This window comes from Myotis brandtii, unplaced genomic scaffold (assembly GCF_000412655.1).
Source record: "Myotis brandtii unplaced genomic scaffold, ASM41265v1 scaffold835, whole genome shotgun sequence".
Lineage (NCBI taxonomy): Eukaryota > Metazoa > Chordata > Mammalia > Chiroptera > Vespertilionidae > Myotis > Myotis brandtii.
Genome location: NW_005371389.1, coordinates 191,802 through 210,679, shown reverse-complemented (window position 1 = coordinate 210,679; position 18,878 = coordinate 191,802). Strand labels below are relative to the sequence as shown.

The 18,878-nt window shown below is 35.3% G+C and overlaps 1 protein-coding gene across 1 annotated transcript in view; it reads left to right on the top strand.

Annotated features, from left to right (window-relative positions):
• Positions 1-117: 117 nt before the first annotated feature.
• Positions 118-18,878, top strand: part of LOC102262253 (dystrophin) — a gene marked incomplete at its 3' end in the record, with an annotated part of 203,403 nt that continues 184,642 nt past the window's right edge. Inside the window, exons 1-3 of the mRNA XM_005884513.1 lie at positions 118-132; positions 976-1,068; positions 2,438-2,515. Coding sequence (XP_005884575.1) covers positions 118-132; positions 976-1,068; positions 2,438-2,515 — 186 coding nt within the window. The remainder of the gene's footprint in view (positions 133-975; positions 1,069-2,437; positions 2,516-18,878) is intronic.

Genomic DNA, 18,878 nt, shown 5'->3' with positions numbered 1-18,878 from the left:
AAAAAAAAAGGAGACATATATAATACTCTTTGTAATACTTTAAGCAATAAAACAATTAAAATAAATAAATAAATAAAAAGCATGAAAGTCTGAAAAAAAATTTGAGCTAATATGAGAATGGGTCATTCTGAGGTAGCACATAAAATGTATATACAGAGAAAGCTTGTTTTATGGGTGAAGGATGGTAAACCCTCTAAAATTAAGTATTATGTTTCCAAGTAAATAAAACAGTTAAATTTTATACATCTGCAAGGGCGTTATATGTGGTCTTTGTTTCTTTGCACATCTCCTTCCCTGCCAAAGCCCACCTGCCTGTATCTTTAAAATTTTTTCTCTTCTTCATAGAATCACCACTGAAAAAGTGGAGTTAATTAGATCATTTAAGCTACAGATCTCCAACTCTTGTTATTAAATAACTAGAGGCCCGATGCACGGATTCATGCACCAGTGGGGTCCCTCAGCCTGGCCTGCGCCCTCTCACAATCTGGGACCCCTCGGGTGATGTCGGAGAGCCGGTTTTGGCCCGATCCCTGCAGAACAGACCGAGGGACCCCACTGGTGCACGAATCCATGCACCAGGCCTCTAGTATGCATATAAGATCTTTGGTTAATCTCTTCCCACCATGCCCCCTCCCCCCTTCCCTCTGAGATTCATCAGTCTGTTCCATGTTTCCATGCCTGTGGTTTCTGCTCCTGCATTGAGCGTCTTCCCCCTGGTGGTCAGTGTGTGTCATAGCTACCAGCCGATCAGCCGGTCACTTAGGCTTTTATATATATATGTAGATTTAGTGTAATGATGATATATTGCTTTTTGTTTTTTACTTGGAGGTTCTCTTTTCACCTATCATCATTGACAGATTAAGAATTAGATATATTAAATATTTTTAAACATAGCTTAATATTTTCAGAGGCATAATCATTGAAATGGATCACTGGAAGCATGTTTTGCTTAATTGGGTATATTTCGTATTTCAGTTTGGGAAGCAGCACATAGAAAACCTCTTCAGTGACCTGCAGGATGGGAGTCGCCTCCTGGACCTTCTAGAAGGCCTCACGAATCAAAAACTGGTATGTGACTTATTTATAAGAAAGTTCACATTGGCCTTAGGAGAATTTCATATCATAAACAAACTCAGCATAATTTTATGAGATCTAGTAAAATTCACTAATTTACCAATTATTGAATTAACTAGCAATACAGGAACTATTTCTGAATAAAACAATCTCACAATATTATTTTCATTTTGGCATAGTCTATCATATGGAGAAAAAGAAAGTGAAAATTTTCAGTAACATAATTTATGTCAATTAATAGATATTCACTTTCAATGTTTGGTATCTTTGTTATTGAATGTATGTTTTTATTGACTTTTATATAGAGAGGAAGAAAGAGGGATAGAGAGATAGAAACATCGATGAGAGAGAAACATCATCAATTGGCTGTGTCCTACACACCCCCTACTGGGGACTGAGCCTGCAACCCAGGCATGTGCCCTGACCTCTTGGTTCATGTGTTGACACTCAGCCACTGAGCAACACTGGCCAGGCTTGAATGTATTTTTATAATGGCTTTTAAACATAATAACCTTTTAAATTTAATTTATTTTATTGTGATACCATTTAACATGAGATATAGAAAATGGGAGCTGCTGTTAAACAGCTATAAAGTTTCAGTTATGCAAGATCAATAAGTTCTAGAGGTCTGCTGTAGAACATTGTGCCTATAGTCAAAAATACTTTATTGTGCACTTAAATGTTTATTAAGTGGGTAAATCTCACTTTAGGAGTAAATACGGCAGACATCATAGCAGTAAAATTTCTAAAGCTCCACAACTGAATAAATAAATTTATTCATATATTGTGATGAACTATGCAAATGTTAATTTAAAAATTACCAGACACAATATGACTTTTGGGATTGAGAGTGAGGGTTAGAAAACTAAAGGTGATTGAGGTTTGAGCTTTAGTGACTAAAATAATTAAGATTATAGTCACAGAAATAGTTTTCTTTAACTTTATGTCATATTATATAATTTTGCTAGGCCTACACCTCTTTTAAACTTTCTTAAAAAGTATAAAAATTAACTCACTTATCTATTTTACTAGCAAATGTCCTTATGCGTGCTGATGTTTCTATTGGTGGTCATACAGTAATCCCCAAATGGGCTGTAGAATGATGGAGAGATTTTAACCAAATATATCTTTTGTGAAGAAGAAGAAATGCTATCATTTTTCTTGAGGAATGATCGATTCATGTTAAGAATGTCCTATGGCAAGTACAATTAGCCCAAAGCACTGAAATTCATTATATTAATCCCTCACAGCCTGTATTCATTCAAAATAGTCAAAGTTAGTCATGAGATGTATAAATTGTTCAATTTCTAGTAGACTGTGGTTTCTCTTCTGGGGAGTTAACATGGTTTCATTTTGTTTTCAGCCAAAAGAAAAAGGATCCACAAGAGTTCATGCCCTGAACAATGTCAACAAGGCGCTGCGGGTCTTGCAGAAAAATAATGTAAGTGGAGACCTGGACAGAGTCTGGACACCATGAGACAGAAGGCTTAAAATTTGACTGAGGGCTTGGGCCCCAAATTCAGAGAAAGCATCTCAAGTTCTCTTATAAATCAAAGCAGTTATTATTAAGATCACATGTTGTAGTTCATGTACTTCTGCTCGTGGCTAATATAATTCAGGAAGTCAATGCCTGCAGCCACAGAGGGCAGGGGAAGGCGTGACCTAGACCTGACACAACTAAATGTTGTTTTCTAATTTTACTGAATGCAGTTATGTTTGGTGGACAAAATAAGTCCTGTGGTGAACTCAGTTCCTCTTAGCAGTGTTCTGTGCAACAAATGGCTTTTACTAGACTGACTATTATTTTTTATAAGTATAAAGTGTGTTCAAACATGATGATGATAAAGTTTGTTTGAATTCAGCCAATACTTAACACCACAACCAAGTATGAACATTACACAGAAAAATCACTATTTCAACTCATGGTAAGAACTGCAAATTTGTTTTTTATTTTTCTGTTTGATTTAGTTTAGATATATGTGTGGTACTATAAGAGGGTCAACAAATAAGTGTGGGGGTTATAGGAGTTTTTGTTTCTGCAGAGTGAATTTGAGATTCCTCCCTTCTATCAGGGCATTGGAAGCAGTCTCCTTTTTTGTTTTGTTAATCCTCACCTGAGGCTATTTTCCATTGATTTTTCAGAGAGAGTGGAAGGGAGAGGAAGAGACAGGGAGAAACATCGAAGTGAGAGAGACAAATTAATTGGTTGCCTCCTGCACGCACCCCAATCAGGGCCGGGGAACCTGCAACCAAGTTATGTGCTCTTGACTGGACTCGAACCTGGGACCCTTCAGTCCATGGGCCGAAGTTCTATCCACTGAGCCAAATTAGTTAAGGCAGAAGCAGTCTCCTTTCTTACTAACTTCCTACAATCTTTCTAATCAACCATTTATAAGGCACTTTGAGTAACTTCCTAATTACATTATAGCTCTCTTTCAAGGATAAATCCAAATAAATTGGTCACATACTCTTAAAATAACCATAATCAGTGATAGATTTTTAATGATGTATACACACCCAAATGTTGTTCAGTTTATATGGCACAGAGAGAACAACATATGGGAAATGGAAGTGAAGGCTGTGCAGCATTAGTTGATTTTCTGAATTTAGGGTTGTCATATTTAGCCTATGAAAATTATAGAAATTTTAAATATTTTAATTATTTTATAAAGTGATTAACTCTATATATTTAATTTTTTTGCAGACAGAATAGAATAGTCTAGAATGTTTGCCTCATTACTAGTCCAATAGAACCTTTTGAAAAATCAATTTCATGTAAATTAAAAAAATTGTTTAAAGATATTTGGAATTTATACACAAAAATCTTCTTAGATCAATTGATCTTTTTAGATCAATTCCCCATATTTATTTACAAAATATATAATCAAAGGAAACAGCAGAAAATTCAAAGAATTACAGTATCAGATTCACTCTACTTTATAGCAATCTCACCAATAAAATGTCACATTAAAAATAGTTTGTTAGATCTCCTAAAAATAGTGAATTAATATAGACATAGATTATTTAATAAGCATCTTGTTTTTTCACATACTGATTATTGATTATGAATTTGTAGGTTACCTATATATGTTATAATTATTAGTTTGACAGTTTTCAATATAAGAACAAAAGAAATCCTGGCAACAAAACAGAGAAACCACAAAAGAAAATCTCTGTGACTTTGGGATACCAAATATTTATTTCTTAGATGTAAAACCAATGTTATGATTCAAAAAGAGAAAAGTTAACTTGAACTTCATCAAAATTATAAGTTATTTCTCTATTCTAGATATGAGTAATTTGTTTCATGTATTGTTGTCTCTGTGGATTGCATTTTTACTCAGATGTGTCTTTTGATAAATAGAAGTTCTTCATTTTGATGTAGTTCATTTAAAATTGTATTAAATTTATTGGGTGACCTTGGTTAATAGGATTATATAGGTTTCAAGTATATATCTCTGTGATACATGATCTGTGTATTGCATTGAGTGCCTACCACCCAAAGTCAAATAATCTTCTGTCACCAAATATTTGACCTTTACCTCCCAACCACCCCCCTTTTCTCTGGTAACCACCATACTGTTGTTTGTGCCTATGAGTTTTTGTTCTTGTTTGTTCAATTGTTACTTTCAGTTTTATATTCCACTCATGAGTGAAATAATATGGTTCCTAACCTTTTTCTGACTTTTTTCGTTTAACATGATATTCGTTGTACTCCTTTAGCATTTTTTTTTTTTTGTATGAGAAGCTCTTTATTTGACCGTCTGTTTTGAATGATAGCCTTGCTGGATATAGTAATCTTGGTTTCAGATTCTTGCTTTCCATTACCTTGAGTACTTCATGCCATTCCTTTCTGGCCTGTAGAGTTACTGATGAGAAATCAGGTGTGAGCCTTATGGGAGCTCTTTTGTAGGTAACAGTTTTTTTTTCTCTTGCTGCCTTTATGATTCTCTCTTTGTCTTTAATTTTTGGCATTTTAATTATGATGTGTCTGGGCATGTTCTGTTTGTGTTCTTCTTGCTTGGGGTTCTCTGTGTCTTCTGAACTTGTGTGACTTTTTTCTTTACCAGATTAGGGAAGTTTTCTGCCATTATTTCTTCAAACATTCTCTATCCCTTTCTCCCTTTCTGCCTCTTCTGACACACCTGCTATTCAAATAGTGTTACATTTCACGTTGTCCAATAGCTCCCTTAAGCTGTCCTCCTGTTTTTTTTTTCTTTTTGGTTCTCTGAGTGATTTTTTTCTACTCTGTCTTTTAATTCACTGATTTGATGCTCAGCTTCCCCTAATCTGCTGTGTATTCCTTCTGATGTGTTCTTTATTTGTGTTATGTCATTCTTTATTTCTGACTGTTCTTTTTCCATTTTTACTATATCTTTTTTCATGCTGTTGATCATCTTTACCATTATTACTCTGAACTCTGTTTCAGATAAATTTCTTATCTCTGCTTCATTTATCTCTTGTTCTGGAGAATTCTTTTATTCTTTCATTTGGGTGTTGTTTCTTTGTCTCCTTATTTTGGCTGTCTGTTTGGGTTTGTGAATATGTATTGGGTAGATCCTCTACACCTCTCAATCTCTAGTACAGGACATTGTCAAATACTGTTTCTGACTAAGTAGATCAGGCAAAGACTCAAAGCCTCCAGAGACCCCCTCTGCCTATAGACTGATAGGATTCTGACTTGAATTGTCCCCAGGCAATCATCCTCAGGTGTGGGGAGAGTTTTTTCATCAGGGCAGGGCCATTGCTTCTGCCTGGAGGCTAATTGTTATTTTAAGTCTCAGAGCAAGGTGTGATCCAATAGTCTTCCCCCGAGGCAAGGCAAATGTCTGTGTGGGAAAAATGTCCTCAGCTGGGTGAGGGAATGACTCAGCAAGGTAAACTGGGAGTGTCAGCCTTCTAAGCTCTAACCCCCAAATCCCCAGTCCTGGCTTCTGCTTACACAGCTCCAGTCCACTCTGCTCTCCCTCTGCCAGAGCACAAGGTGGGTAGCTCCACAGGGAATTTTGTGTGTTGGCTCTTTAAGAGGGTGCCTGAATTTCCAGCTATCTCTCCCTGGCAGACAGGAACCCGCTGCTTTTCACAGCCAGATGTTATGTGGGCACCCTTCTCAGTCATGGTGCTCTCTGCTGGGGGGCCCAAAGATGACATCATGTTGTTAGAAACTATATATGTGTATATATACACACACAAATCTACGTACATGTAGATTTAAGAGCAATTACTAATTATTGACCCTCCAAAGAATAGATGATTCTATAAAATAGGTGTGCATTATGTATAAACAGCTTACCCCATAAAGTTTGATTGACAAGAAAAGCAATCCTATATAATAAAAGCCTAATATGCAAATCAACTGAATGGTGGAATGACCAGCGGAACGACCAGTCACTATGACGTGCACTGACCACCAGGGGGCAGACACTCAATGCAGGAGCTGCCCCCTGGTGGTCAGTGCACTCCCACAGGGGGAGCACTGCTCAGCTAGAAGCCGGGCTCACAACTGGCGAGCGCAGTGGCGGTGGTGGGAGTTAAGGTGCAGCGAGCTGAGCAGTAAGAAGCAGAGAGCAACGGGTCCCAGACCTAAGCTGGCAGACAGACATTCCCTGAGGGGTTTCGGACTGCGAGAGGGCTCAGGCCAGGCTGAGAAACCCCACCAGTGCACCACTGGGGCCAGGGAGGGATGCGGGAAGTTGGCCAGCCGGGGAGGGATGGCAGGAGGGCTCCAGGGTATGTCCGGCCCATCTTGCTCAGTCCTGATCGGCCAGACTCCAGCAGCAAGCTAACCTACCGGTCAGAGCATCTACCCGCTGGTGGTCAGTGCACATCATAGTGACTGGTCAACTGGTCAACTGTCTGCCCCGTGGTGGTCAGTGCATATCATAGCGACTAGTTGACTGGTCGACTGCCCCCTGGTGGTAGGTGCATGTCATAGCGAGTGGTTGAGCAGCCTTAGCATATAATTAGCATATTATGCTTTGATTGGTTGAATGGATGAACTGACACTTAGCATATTAGGCTTTTATTATATAGGATTTTATTTATTTATTTATTTACTTGTATTGTTGACGATATTACAGATGTTTCTGATTGTAGTTTGGGCTATTAAAATTAAGCTTCTATGAATATTCTCATAGATAGATAGATAGATAGATAGATAGACAGACAGACAGACAGGCAGACAGGCAGACTTGTCAAACATAGAAATGTATTTCTGTTATATGCCTGAGAATAAAATTGTTGGGTTATAATAATTTTACACTTTCACATTTAATATATAATGCCAAACTATTTTCAATGAATTACATTTCAACCAGTTAATTGTGAGTGTTCAAGTGATCCCATATCTTTGCATTGGCATTATTAGACTTTCTAATTTAAGCTATTTTTGGTGTTTGTATTAGTATCTCATTGTAGTTTTAATTTAAAGTTCCCCAATTACTGTTCAGGTTGAAAAATTTTTATATTATTCTTGAACTTTTGAATATCCTCTTTTGTTAAAAGTTTTTTGCTCATTTTTTTCCTATGGGACTTTTTTCCTCATTCTGTAATACTTAAAATTAAAAAAAAAACTATAGGGAAAAATCACAGGAGAAACCTGATATACTCAATATTATGAAGGTATTGTTTCTTCCTAAATGGATCTATAGATTTAACTCAATGTTGATCATATTCCAAACAGGATTTATATGGCAATTTTAAAAGATGAGTGTTAAGTGAATATATAAATACAAAAGGGCCTCTAGTAGTTTATAATTTAATTTAAATGAACCAAATCCAAATCTGAGCTCTCAAACAGGCATTCAGAAAATTCTATCTTTGCCATTTGTGAGAATCACGCTAGGGAATGGTGATAAATGAGTGGACCTAACTGGTGACTTTCAGTCTTTAATCTTTAGTCCATTGAAGTATCCACTGATACAGTCACCATCCCAACCCAACTCATCTCATGAAGCTAAGTGTACCATTAACAGTCCTGGTATGAAATAGATGAGTTGTACAAAGACAAAGTTGAAGGTACTGTATGAAAGGAATATCTTTAAAAATGTGGGCAGAATTAAAAGAATGACAATGAATGGTAAAGCACCCAGGGACTAGCATGAGTTAATAGCCTTTACCACTGCTAAACCTAAAGAGACAAGAGGAAAGAGAGCTGCTATCTTAACTGATGAAAGTTCTAACCTTGTGCAGGGGCGACTGGACAGCAGTTGCAATCATAAGTATCTAAAAAATGCAGTTACTCTCAAATCATGGCCTGCTGTGCTCAGAGTTTGTAGAAGACTGATACCTTAGTCTTTGTATCCGTTCATCTATTGTTATGCCATATGTATAAACAAAAAGTGGATAATATATAAGGATGCAACGAAAATGTCATTAAATACACAAAAGAAATTTTAAAGTATGTACTTTTTGATTTAATATAACTATAAGTTAATAGCACTTTTAAAAATTCAATTTGATTAATTTAGAATATGTTGTATATGAAGTCAAGAGTACAAACCCAAATTTGTGGAGGAAAAACCATTCCATGAGAAAACCCATATGAAATGGTCCAGGTTTTCCCTAGAGGTTCAATTTTTGTCTTTGCTTTTATCTTCATTTTTACAAAAGGTAAATTAATTCAAGCTTTCAACCATAAATGTTACGAAAATAAAAAATGCTCTAAGGAAAGTAGGAAATAAAAGATAAATGAAGAAATAAATGAGTTAGAAAGAAGAGACACTAAATTTAAAAGCTAGCTATTTGTAATAAAGTAATAAAATAGACTGATCTCTTATAAATTGATTCAGGAAAAAGAGGAGAAAAGCAAATATATGCAATTTAAACACAGAAAGAAAATATTAAACATAAGCACAAGAGCTATAAAAAGCAAAATGGAATCTACACTGAACTATATGTTGATTAGAAAATATCAATGAAATCATATTATAGTCTATGCAAAATAATAAATTATAAAAATTAACACAATGGAATATAGAGTATCTAAATTAGTAACCAAGACAACTTAAAAAATTGTAAAAGGTAAAACCTTCCAGAAAGGCTTCTGAGTATAATGGAACCAATGTAATGAGGAGCCTCCCAATTCTGCAAATCTATCCACAAACCTAATTTTTAAAATCAATGGAAAAGATTAGCTCTACCTGCTGTTAAAGGGGTCTTATAAGCTTCCTTTTGAAAGACTACTTTGTGGTAGTTTCTTAGATAAAGTTCATTTTGACTTCTTCCCTCATAGGGTCTCCTCTACTTTGGCCTACACCTCTGCAACACATTCCCTGGTTCTAAACTAGCAACCTACTAATTCGACCCTGTGCCTCAATTTCCTCTATCCTGACTTCTAACTTGCTATCCTACTCACATGCTATTCACAGTTTAGCTCTGTAATGCTGACACCACATTTATGTTCTGATTTGCATTCTCTGTGCTGGCTTTTTGAGCATGAAGTTTTCCCTGCTATCAATAATTTATTTTTGAAAACCACTCATTGAGAAGAAAGTACTTTTAAGTGCAGCGATACCTTTATTATAATACTTGCTGAGAGCAAAGCTCATGTATAATAAAGGTGGCTGTGATTTCAAAAAGCAAATAAAGAAGGCAGTACAGAATTCTGTGACACGGGATGAATGTCTCTACCAAGTGGTTATGCTTCTCTACACACCAGGCCAAGATAAATTGTATTGCTGAGGAGTAGAAGAATGCCCCTCTATCCTTCTTTAGTTCTTATGACTGTACTGATAATAAATAATAAAATAGATACAAGACTAGATTAACAGGAGATACAACAATTTAATACGTGTACGTGGGAGAATCATAATATAATGCTCAGATTCTAAAATGAGGCTCAAATAAACAATCAAACCAGGCACCTTTCACCTTTTTATGCTTTTTAGAAAAAACAACAACAACAAAACAAAGCACACACACAAACGGAACATAACAACATTAAATTTGGGAGAAATTGACAGGACAGAGAAAATCAGTGCTCATCAGAAAGGAATTTAAGCCAAGTTTGGGTATTTCTTGGTGAGGAATCTAAACAAAGTTTGGGCTTGAGTAGTAAGTTACAAGCCTTGTTTATATAAGCTTCCCACTCTGCATTCTTTTAACTATTGCAATAAGGTGGTCTCTCGGCCCTCACAAGCAGGGAGGGCATCACATCTCCTGCTTTCAGGGGACAGAGAGGTCAGGGTTTTTATTCTTAAACGGGTAGTTTCTTAAGGAACTTTAATTCAAAATACCCTATTTTGAGATATGTGGGTGGGGGTGGGGGCGACTGACTGGGCTCCAACAGTATCTACGGCTTCCATTTATTTGTGACTAGTTGAAGTTTATAGAGCAAATCGCAGAAAACATGAAAACATCTCTCATATTGCCATTCTATCATTCTTTGCCCTTCTCCACCCTTGTTTGTGAGTAGTCTCTTTCACCAGGCATTCTGAATTCAGTAATATGGGCTTTTAAGCCCATCTTCTCTCAAATAAATATTTACTGAGTCATTTAAAATTATTTATTTTTTCATGATTCATTATTGCATTTTATTTATATATTTATTTAAATAATTCTTTATTGTTGAAAGTATTACATATGTAATACTTTTCCCCCATTAACCTCCTCCAGTGGCCCTTATCCCCTCAACCACCACCCCAGGCCTTCAGCACCCTATTGTCTGTGTCCATGGGTTATGCACATCAAGGTGGTTAGTTAACTACCTCCCACCACCCACCTTCCCTCTGAGATTCCATACTCTGTTCCATGCTTCCATGTCTCTGGATCCACTCCGTTCATCAGTTTATTTTGTTACTTAGATTCCACATTTGAGTGCGATCGTGTGATACTTGTCTTTCTCTGACTGACTTATTTCATTTAGCATGATATTCTCTAGGTCCCTCCATGCTATCTCAAAGGGTAAGATATTCTTTTTTACTGTTGCATAGTATTTCATGGTATAAATGTACCACCTCTTTTTTATCCAGTCATCTACTGATGGGCACTTGAGCTGTTTCCAGATCTTAGCTATTATAAATTGTGCTGCTATGAACATAGGGGTGCATATATTCTTTCTGATTGATGCTTCGGGTTCTTAGGTTGTACTAGTATTCCTAAAAGTGGGATCACTGGGTCACAAGGCAGTTCCATATTTAATTTTTTGAGGAAACTCCATACTTTTTTCCATAATGGCTGTTCCAGTCTGCATTTCCGCCAGCACTATACTAGGGTTCCCTTTTCTCCACATCCTCGCCAGCACTTGCCATTTGTTGATTTGTTGATGGTAGCCATTCTGACAGGTGTGAGATGGTACCTCATTGTCGTTTTGATTTGCATCTCTCTGGTGATCAGTGACTTTGAGCATTTTTTTTATATGTCTCTTGGCCATCTGTATGTCCTCTTTGGAGAAGTGTCAATTTAGGCCCTTTGCCCATTTTTTAATTGGATTGTTTCTCTTCCTTTTGTTAAGTTGTATGAGATCCTTATATATTTGGAAATTAACCCCTTATCAGATGTATCATTGGCAAATATGTTCTCCCACACAGTGGGGTCTCTTTTCACTTTTTTGATGGTTTATTTTGTTCTGCAGAAACTTTTTATTTTGATGTAGTCTCATTTGTTTATTTTCTCCTTAGTTTCCTTTGCCCTAGGAGATTTATTGGTAAACATATTGCCACGAAAGATGTCTGAGATTTTGCTGCCTATGGTTTCTGCTAAGATTTTTATGGTTTCACGACTTACATTTAAGTCTTTTATCCATTTTGAGTTTATTCTTGTGTATGGTGTAAGTTGGTGGTCTATTTTCATTTTTTTTTGCATGTACCTGTCTAGTTTTCCCAACACCATTCATTGAAGAGACTGTCTTGACTCCATTGTATGCTCTTGCCGCCTTTGTCAAATATTAATTGAGCATAAAGGCTTAGATCAATTTCTGGGGTCTCTGTTCTGTTCCATTGAAGTATATACCTGTTCCTGTGTCAGTACCACCAGGCTGTTTTGATTACAGTAGCTTTGTAGTATAACTTGAAAATCTGGCATTGTGATTCCTCCAACTTTGTTCTTGTTACTCAAGATTGCTACAGCTATTCAGGGTCTTTTTTGTTCCATGTAAATTTTTGGAGTGTTTGTTCCTGATCTGTGAAATATGGTGTTGGTATTTTAATAGGATTTGCATTGAACCTATTGATTGCTTTTGGTAGTATGGACATTTTAATGATGTTGATTCCACCAATCCATGAACACAGTGTATTCTTCTACTTGTTTATTTCTTCATCTATCTCTTTTTTCTCAATGTCCTATAGTTTTCTGAGTACAGGTCTTTTGCCTCCTTGGTTAAGTTTATTCCTAGATATCTTAATTTTCTTGTTGTAGTGGTAAATGAGATTTTTTAAAATTTCTCTTTGTGAGAGTTCATTATTGGTGTATAAAAATGCCATTGCTTTCTCTGTGTTAATTTTGTATGCTGCTACATTGCTGAATTCATTTATTAAATCTAGTAGTTTTTTTGGTGGAGTCTTTATGGTTTTCTATGGACAATATCATGTCCTCTGAAAATAATGACAATTTTACTTCTTTTCCAATTTGGATTTCTTTTTTTTTATTTTTCTTCTTGTCTCATTTCTCTGGCTAGGACTTCCACTACTATGTTGAGTAGGAGTGGTGAAAGCATATATCCCTGTCTTGTTCCTATTCTTAGGGGAAAATGTTTTAATTTTTGTCCATTGAGTGTGATGTAGGCTGTTGGTTTATCATATATGGCCTTTATTATGTTGAGATATGATCTCTCTATTCCCACTCTGCTGAGAGTTTTTATCAAAAAAAAGTGTTGGATTTTGTCGAATTCTTTTTCTGTGTCAATTGTCTGTGGTGTTTTAAACTGCCCTCTATATGCATTATGTTATCTATCTTCTACTCATTGGCTGATCCTGATTCCCAGTATTTCCATGTTTATACTCTATGAATCTCAATGTCTTTTTAAAATTAAATTTACTGGGGTGACTCTGGTTAATAATAACATTATATAAGTTTCAGGTATACATCTTTATAATCTATTGTGTGTCCATCACCTGAACTCAATCCTTTTTTGAATTCATGGAATGTACTCCACCATTATTGAGTGTTGAAATATATCCTGGGCATATGCCAGGACTTCACTGATTTAATATTAGCTGACACAGTTGTAGATCTCATAATTATGTTCAGTACAACACTCTCATCAATTGTCTATGACAAAGTGGCAATTATTTTACCAAGTAATTTCAATATATAATGTGAGATTGCACTAAGCAAATAAGATTATTGTTATACATTATTGAAACCACAAATCCAAAGTGAGTAGTTAAAAAGCCTAGGGTGAAAATTCAAATGTCAGCTATGTTCCAGTATTAACTTAATCTCATCATTGAAAATTGTCATTGAATTAGACTGAATGGTTGTCAAATTTCACTGATCTGAAAAATGATGTAGTGTTCACTCTTCTTGGCATATGATCTTAGATGAAGGATTCTATAGTATTCTTGAAAACTAGTATTTTCTGTGTCCTTTAAGTATTCAGAAACTTAAAGCTATATAATATATATTTTGGAATATGTCAGAACTTTATAATATTTTTTACCAAATATAAACTGTCTATATTTATTACTCACAAAATCTAGTGTTTGAATATAAAATCCAAATTTTGAAGTGAATTTGTTAGACAAATATTATTTCTTACTCTACATTGTCATCTATAAAATAGGCCTGTAATGTCTGTACCTTATATATACTAATTCCAAGGATCCCCAAAAGAAGTATATCCTTTTAACCCTGTCACTCCCTAATTGCAGGATATTTGTGAAATTATTCCATGACTTCGGTTCCACTTCACTAACTGTGAAGTGTACTAATAGAAATAAGTACTAAATGTACTTGTTGAAAATAAGTACTTATTAGAAATAAGTACTAAATGTTCTTACTTCAAAATATTCTTCTATGGAATAGAAACATATACACAAGCATATCATGTAATCTTTAAATTCCCATTGGAATGATTACTCTTAAAAATGAAGCTAGTGCTCATTTAAAATAATTTCATAAGGTGAATTGTTTATCCTCCCCCAACCCCAGTGCATTTCTTGCATCAAGGGAAAATTGTATGTTTTTTCTTGTATATTCAACTTAAAATTGAGGTACCCATTATCCTATAATTTGTACACATCGAGATTTTGGGGGATAATAATAATATGGCTACAAACCATATTATAATTTATTTTTTCTTATTATAATTTATGTTAGTCATATATCTTAATTTTTTTTTGTTTTGCTAGTGCTACGTTTCTTGTTCTTCAAATCACTATACATGGCTCAATATTAGAAAGCTGTGGCTATATAGAGTTCTTGTTGTCATTAAAATGGCATTCTATATTGCTAGGTATAAGATTTTGTACATATTCTTATATTTATAAAAATTGTATTCATAAAAATTTAAGTTAATACAATATTGAAAATGTATACAAGTTTAATGTTATTCTATGTTGTGAAATTATTGAGGACAGTGCCTATTTTCTCAAATGATGCCCTCTAGTATATAATATCCCACATAAGAAATTTTGCTTAAATTATGAGCTACTTTACCAAAAAGTTTAGTTCTGTATTTTATGTTCTATAAGAATACTGCATTGAAACTTATATTTTGATATATTAGTTTTAATTTTCTTTTAGCCCTTTAATGTTTATATTTTCTTAACATTATAAAAATCTTTATTGTTAAAGAGGCAGTATATAAGCAAGTAAAAACACAGTTCCATTAAAAAGAATTACCTTGTGATAGGTGATTATGAACATAAACACATTAAAAATATAAGGAAATTTTAACTTATTTCATCAGTGTAAGCAATTGGGTAAAACAGCCCATTTTTTAGTCTATGTCTATACTCAACACTTAATATGTGGTATATGGTGGATGGTCAAAAATATTTAATGAATGACTTAATATGTAAAGGTTAATCATTGAAGGTAGGGATGATATCTTCATAGTGAGTACCCAGAACTGTATTTTTATGTATTCTAGGTCAAAATGTGATTTTTTAAAAGGTATTTCCAGTATAAAGATCTATATTTGCATAAAATAAAAAAATAATCTGTGGAATATGGGGATCTGAGAGGGAATACAGAAAACCTGCCAGTGGAAAACTGGTCCACAATGGTGAATGCAACCCACCCTTTAGTTGTATATATTGAACTATTCATCATTTAATAATAAAAGATTCAATGCATACATCTCTCAATGGAAAAACTGTATGATTTATGCCCACAAGTCTTAAAATTTTATATACTTCTTAAACACAGTTATAAAAGCACATGCTGCAGGGCAGTAAAATTACTTTGCTTTTCCTGCATTTCTGATCTTTTAAATGCATTATATTTGGGAGGATTACATAAATACTTGAGGAGTGTTGTTTCAATATTGAGAAGTCTCTTTAGCTTGACTACACGATGGTAGATGTTTTATAAAATGTACTTTCATTTCAAAAGAAAATCCTATTTGTCTAGAATGTTGGAAGGAAATACTCAGTTATAAACCATTTATGAGAAAGAAATGTATGGGTATGAAAGAACCAAATAAATAGATGGTAGAGTATTTGCATGAGGCCTAAGTATCAGGACAGATTTTTATATAATAAACTAGAGGCACGGTGCACAAAATTTGTGCATGGGTAGGGTCCTTAGGCCTCGCCAGTGATTAGGGCTGATTGGGGTCTTCTGGCTGCCAGCTGGGGCCATCCTTCCAGCTGCCGGCCAGGGACTTCGTTCCCCCAGATGCCGGCTGCCGGTCAGGGCCTTCCTTTATTCCACACCGCCCCCTTGTGGTCAACACACATCATAGCAAGCGAGCGAGCAATCGAACTCCCAGTCTCTTGGTCGAACTCCCGAGGGGACACTTTGCTTATTAGCCTTTTATATTTATAGATTGCCACACATGGTATTTCCCTGTTAGCTATTGTTTAAAATTTTACTTAAGGAAATCCACACAAACTTTTAAAGATGATACTTATGGTTCCTTTCATAATCTTGGCATTCTATATATAAAGTTATTTCATAAGATTTACTTTGCATCATTTTTCATTTATTTAAACTCACATACCAAGACTGATGAGTAAAAAGCTGGCTTACCACTATCCCTATATCTTCTTTAATTTAAACAACTCTCCGATATATTCTGCATATTAAGAAACAAAAGTGATTCCTCCTTAGGATAATAGATTTTGAAATCTGAAGTAATCCTGAAGAACCACATCCTCTGAAACAAATGTGTGGAACCTTCTACCCTTAACCTAATTGTAGTTGGCTGAATGATACGGGAAGTGTTTTCACTCTGAAATGTCATTCTCAGTGGTTGTCTAAAAAGAAACAAGTGGTAAATACCATTTATTGGAAAGATAATGGTTCCTTATTGAATGAGATATATCTTTCTACAACATTCAAGTTAGAACTGCAAATGCTAAGATCCAAGATGGCAGTGGAGTAGGTGGATGTTACACTCACATGCTCCCCGGACCAAACTGGAATTAAAACTAAATTATAGATCAACCTGAATAACAAACTGAAGACTAGCTGTAATTGAAAAATAAAAAAGTAAAGGAAAAAAGCTGGGAAATAAGAATAGTATTTTTATGGGCAACTAGACAATTTTTTAGCATGTTAGAAATGTTCTATCTAGACTGGAATGAATGTTTGTTACACAAGCATATACAATTGTCAATCCCTACCTAATATATAGTTAAAGTTGTCTTGTACAGAGATTTGAAGTATATGTTAATTTTACCTCAATAAAAAGAAAATTGTCTCCTTTCAAAACCAAACCAAACCAAACCTGGGATAAAACAAACATTCCTCTCTTGAATAAGCAATGGAAGAGAATTAATTGCTCTTCGTAGTCTAGTAGTTAGTAAGTTCATTTAGGAGGTAGAGCACCAGTAAGTAACAGTGCTCCCTGAAATACTTATATCCTATATAATAAAACCCTAATATGCAAATAGACCGAATGGCAGAATAACAGGTGGAACAACCAGTCGCTATGATGCACACTGACCACCAGGGGGCAGATGAATGCAGGAGTCCCCTGGTTGTCACTGCACTCCCACAGGGGGAGTGCTGCTCAGCCAGAAGCCGGGTTCTCAGCTGGCAAGCGCAGTGGTGGTGGCAGGAGCCTCTCCTGCCTCCATGGAAGTGCTAAGGAGCAGTGAGCTGAGTTCCCGGACTGCAAGAGGGATTCTGGACTGTGAGAGGGATGTCTGACTGCCAGCTTAGGCCTGATTCCCAGCCGGCAGGTGGACATCACCTGAGGGGTCCCGGGCTGCGGGAGGGCACAGGGCTGGCCTGAGGACCCCCCCCCCCATGCACGAATTTTGTGCACTGGGCCTCTAGTATTAATTATAAATTACTAAATATATATTTTTGTACAAAATCAGATATTTTAGTCTAAGTACTAGGGTGGGAACAGAATTTTGTTCAATTTGTGTCCTCACATCTATCAAATCAGTAACAATAGACTATTCAAAAACCAGTTCATTAGGTTTCCTAGGTGTATGTTTGCATCCTGCTCATCCTTACTCAAGGGATGTTTTTCTGAGTTCACACTGAAATATTCTGCTGGAGCCACAATAAGTTTCCATTATGTCAAGGCAAATGGTGAGAATTTTCTATCTTCCAAAATCACCTTTGAATAAAGCATCTTCCACAAATAATAATATAAAACTCTGAGCAGGAATCTAATATTACTTCATGAACAAAATCTTAGGCCTTTTTGTAGGAACTCCAAAAACCAATCTTCATGTGTAGGTGAACTTGTTTCTGCAAAAATTCAATGCAGCTATTTAATTTTCGCATACAATATCAATTTTCACACCTATTCATTTGGTATCAGATGCTTTCATTCTGAAAACAGGAAAACATAACTTTGGCTGTCCTTAATGACCTCTGTCTTGAATTTCTTGCTATCTAGTGCTTGTCACAATACTGATACACACACAGACGTACACACACACTTTCTCTCTCTCACACTGAGTCCATTTATTAACATATATGTCACATGAATGTTTTTTTGTTTTTCTTACTAGACAGACATAATTATTCATTTCACACAGGTATTAACATATTCTAGTTTTTGTTTTCTCTTTTCACAGTTACTTAGAAATTAGACTGAGAATCCTTGAAAGATAGAATTTCAGAGCATATATTATAAAAAATATATATAAAAGAAAAGAGAGAAGCCATTGTGTAGTGTGGTAATAAGTATTTGAGGGTAGATAGCAATAATTTTTAAAAATATATCACTCATAGCTATATGGTAAAAAAAGTATGGCATTATAACAACTCTAAGCATATGAGAATTTAGAATCAAAATGGGCTACACTGTCAATAAGAGGCATTCAGTAGTCATGTAAAGAGCTTGAACAATCCTCTTCAAGCATGACAGAATACCACTCCCCCTTCTTAATGAATATTAATGTTATTAATATTCTTGTCTACATGATGGTGTGCAATATTTGTTAATTTAGAGAGAGCTTATTAAGATACTTGAAGAATTTTTTAGATTCAATTAAGGAATTGCCTCTCACATCTGGACCTGCTTTTAAATCTTGTGGAAGCTTCCTGTATCTTTGAGACCCCATTTCCCTCTTGTAAAATGTACATAAACTAGTAAGTAGCTCACACTTTTAGTGTTATGATGATGTGGGTAGACTGAAAGCTACATTCAGAGAAAACTCTATAGCCTTAATTATTTTAAAGATAGAAATAAAATAATTAACTATATTTAAGAGATTATTAAAAACAACAAT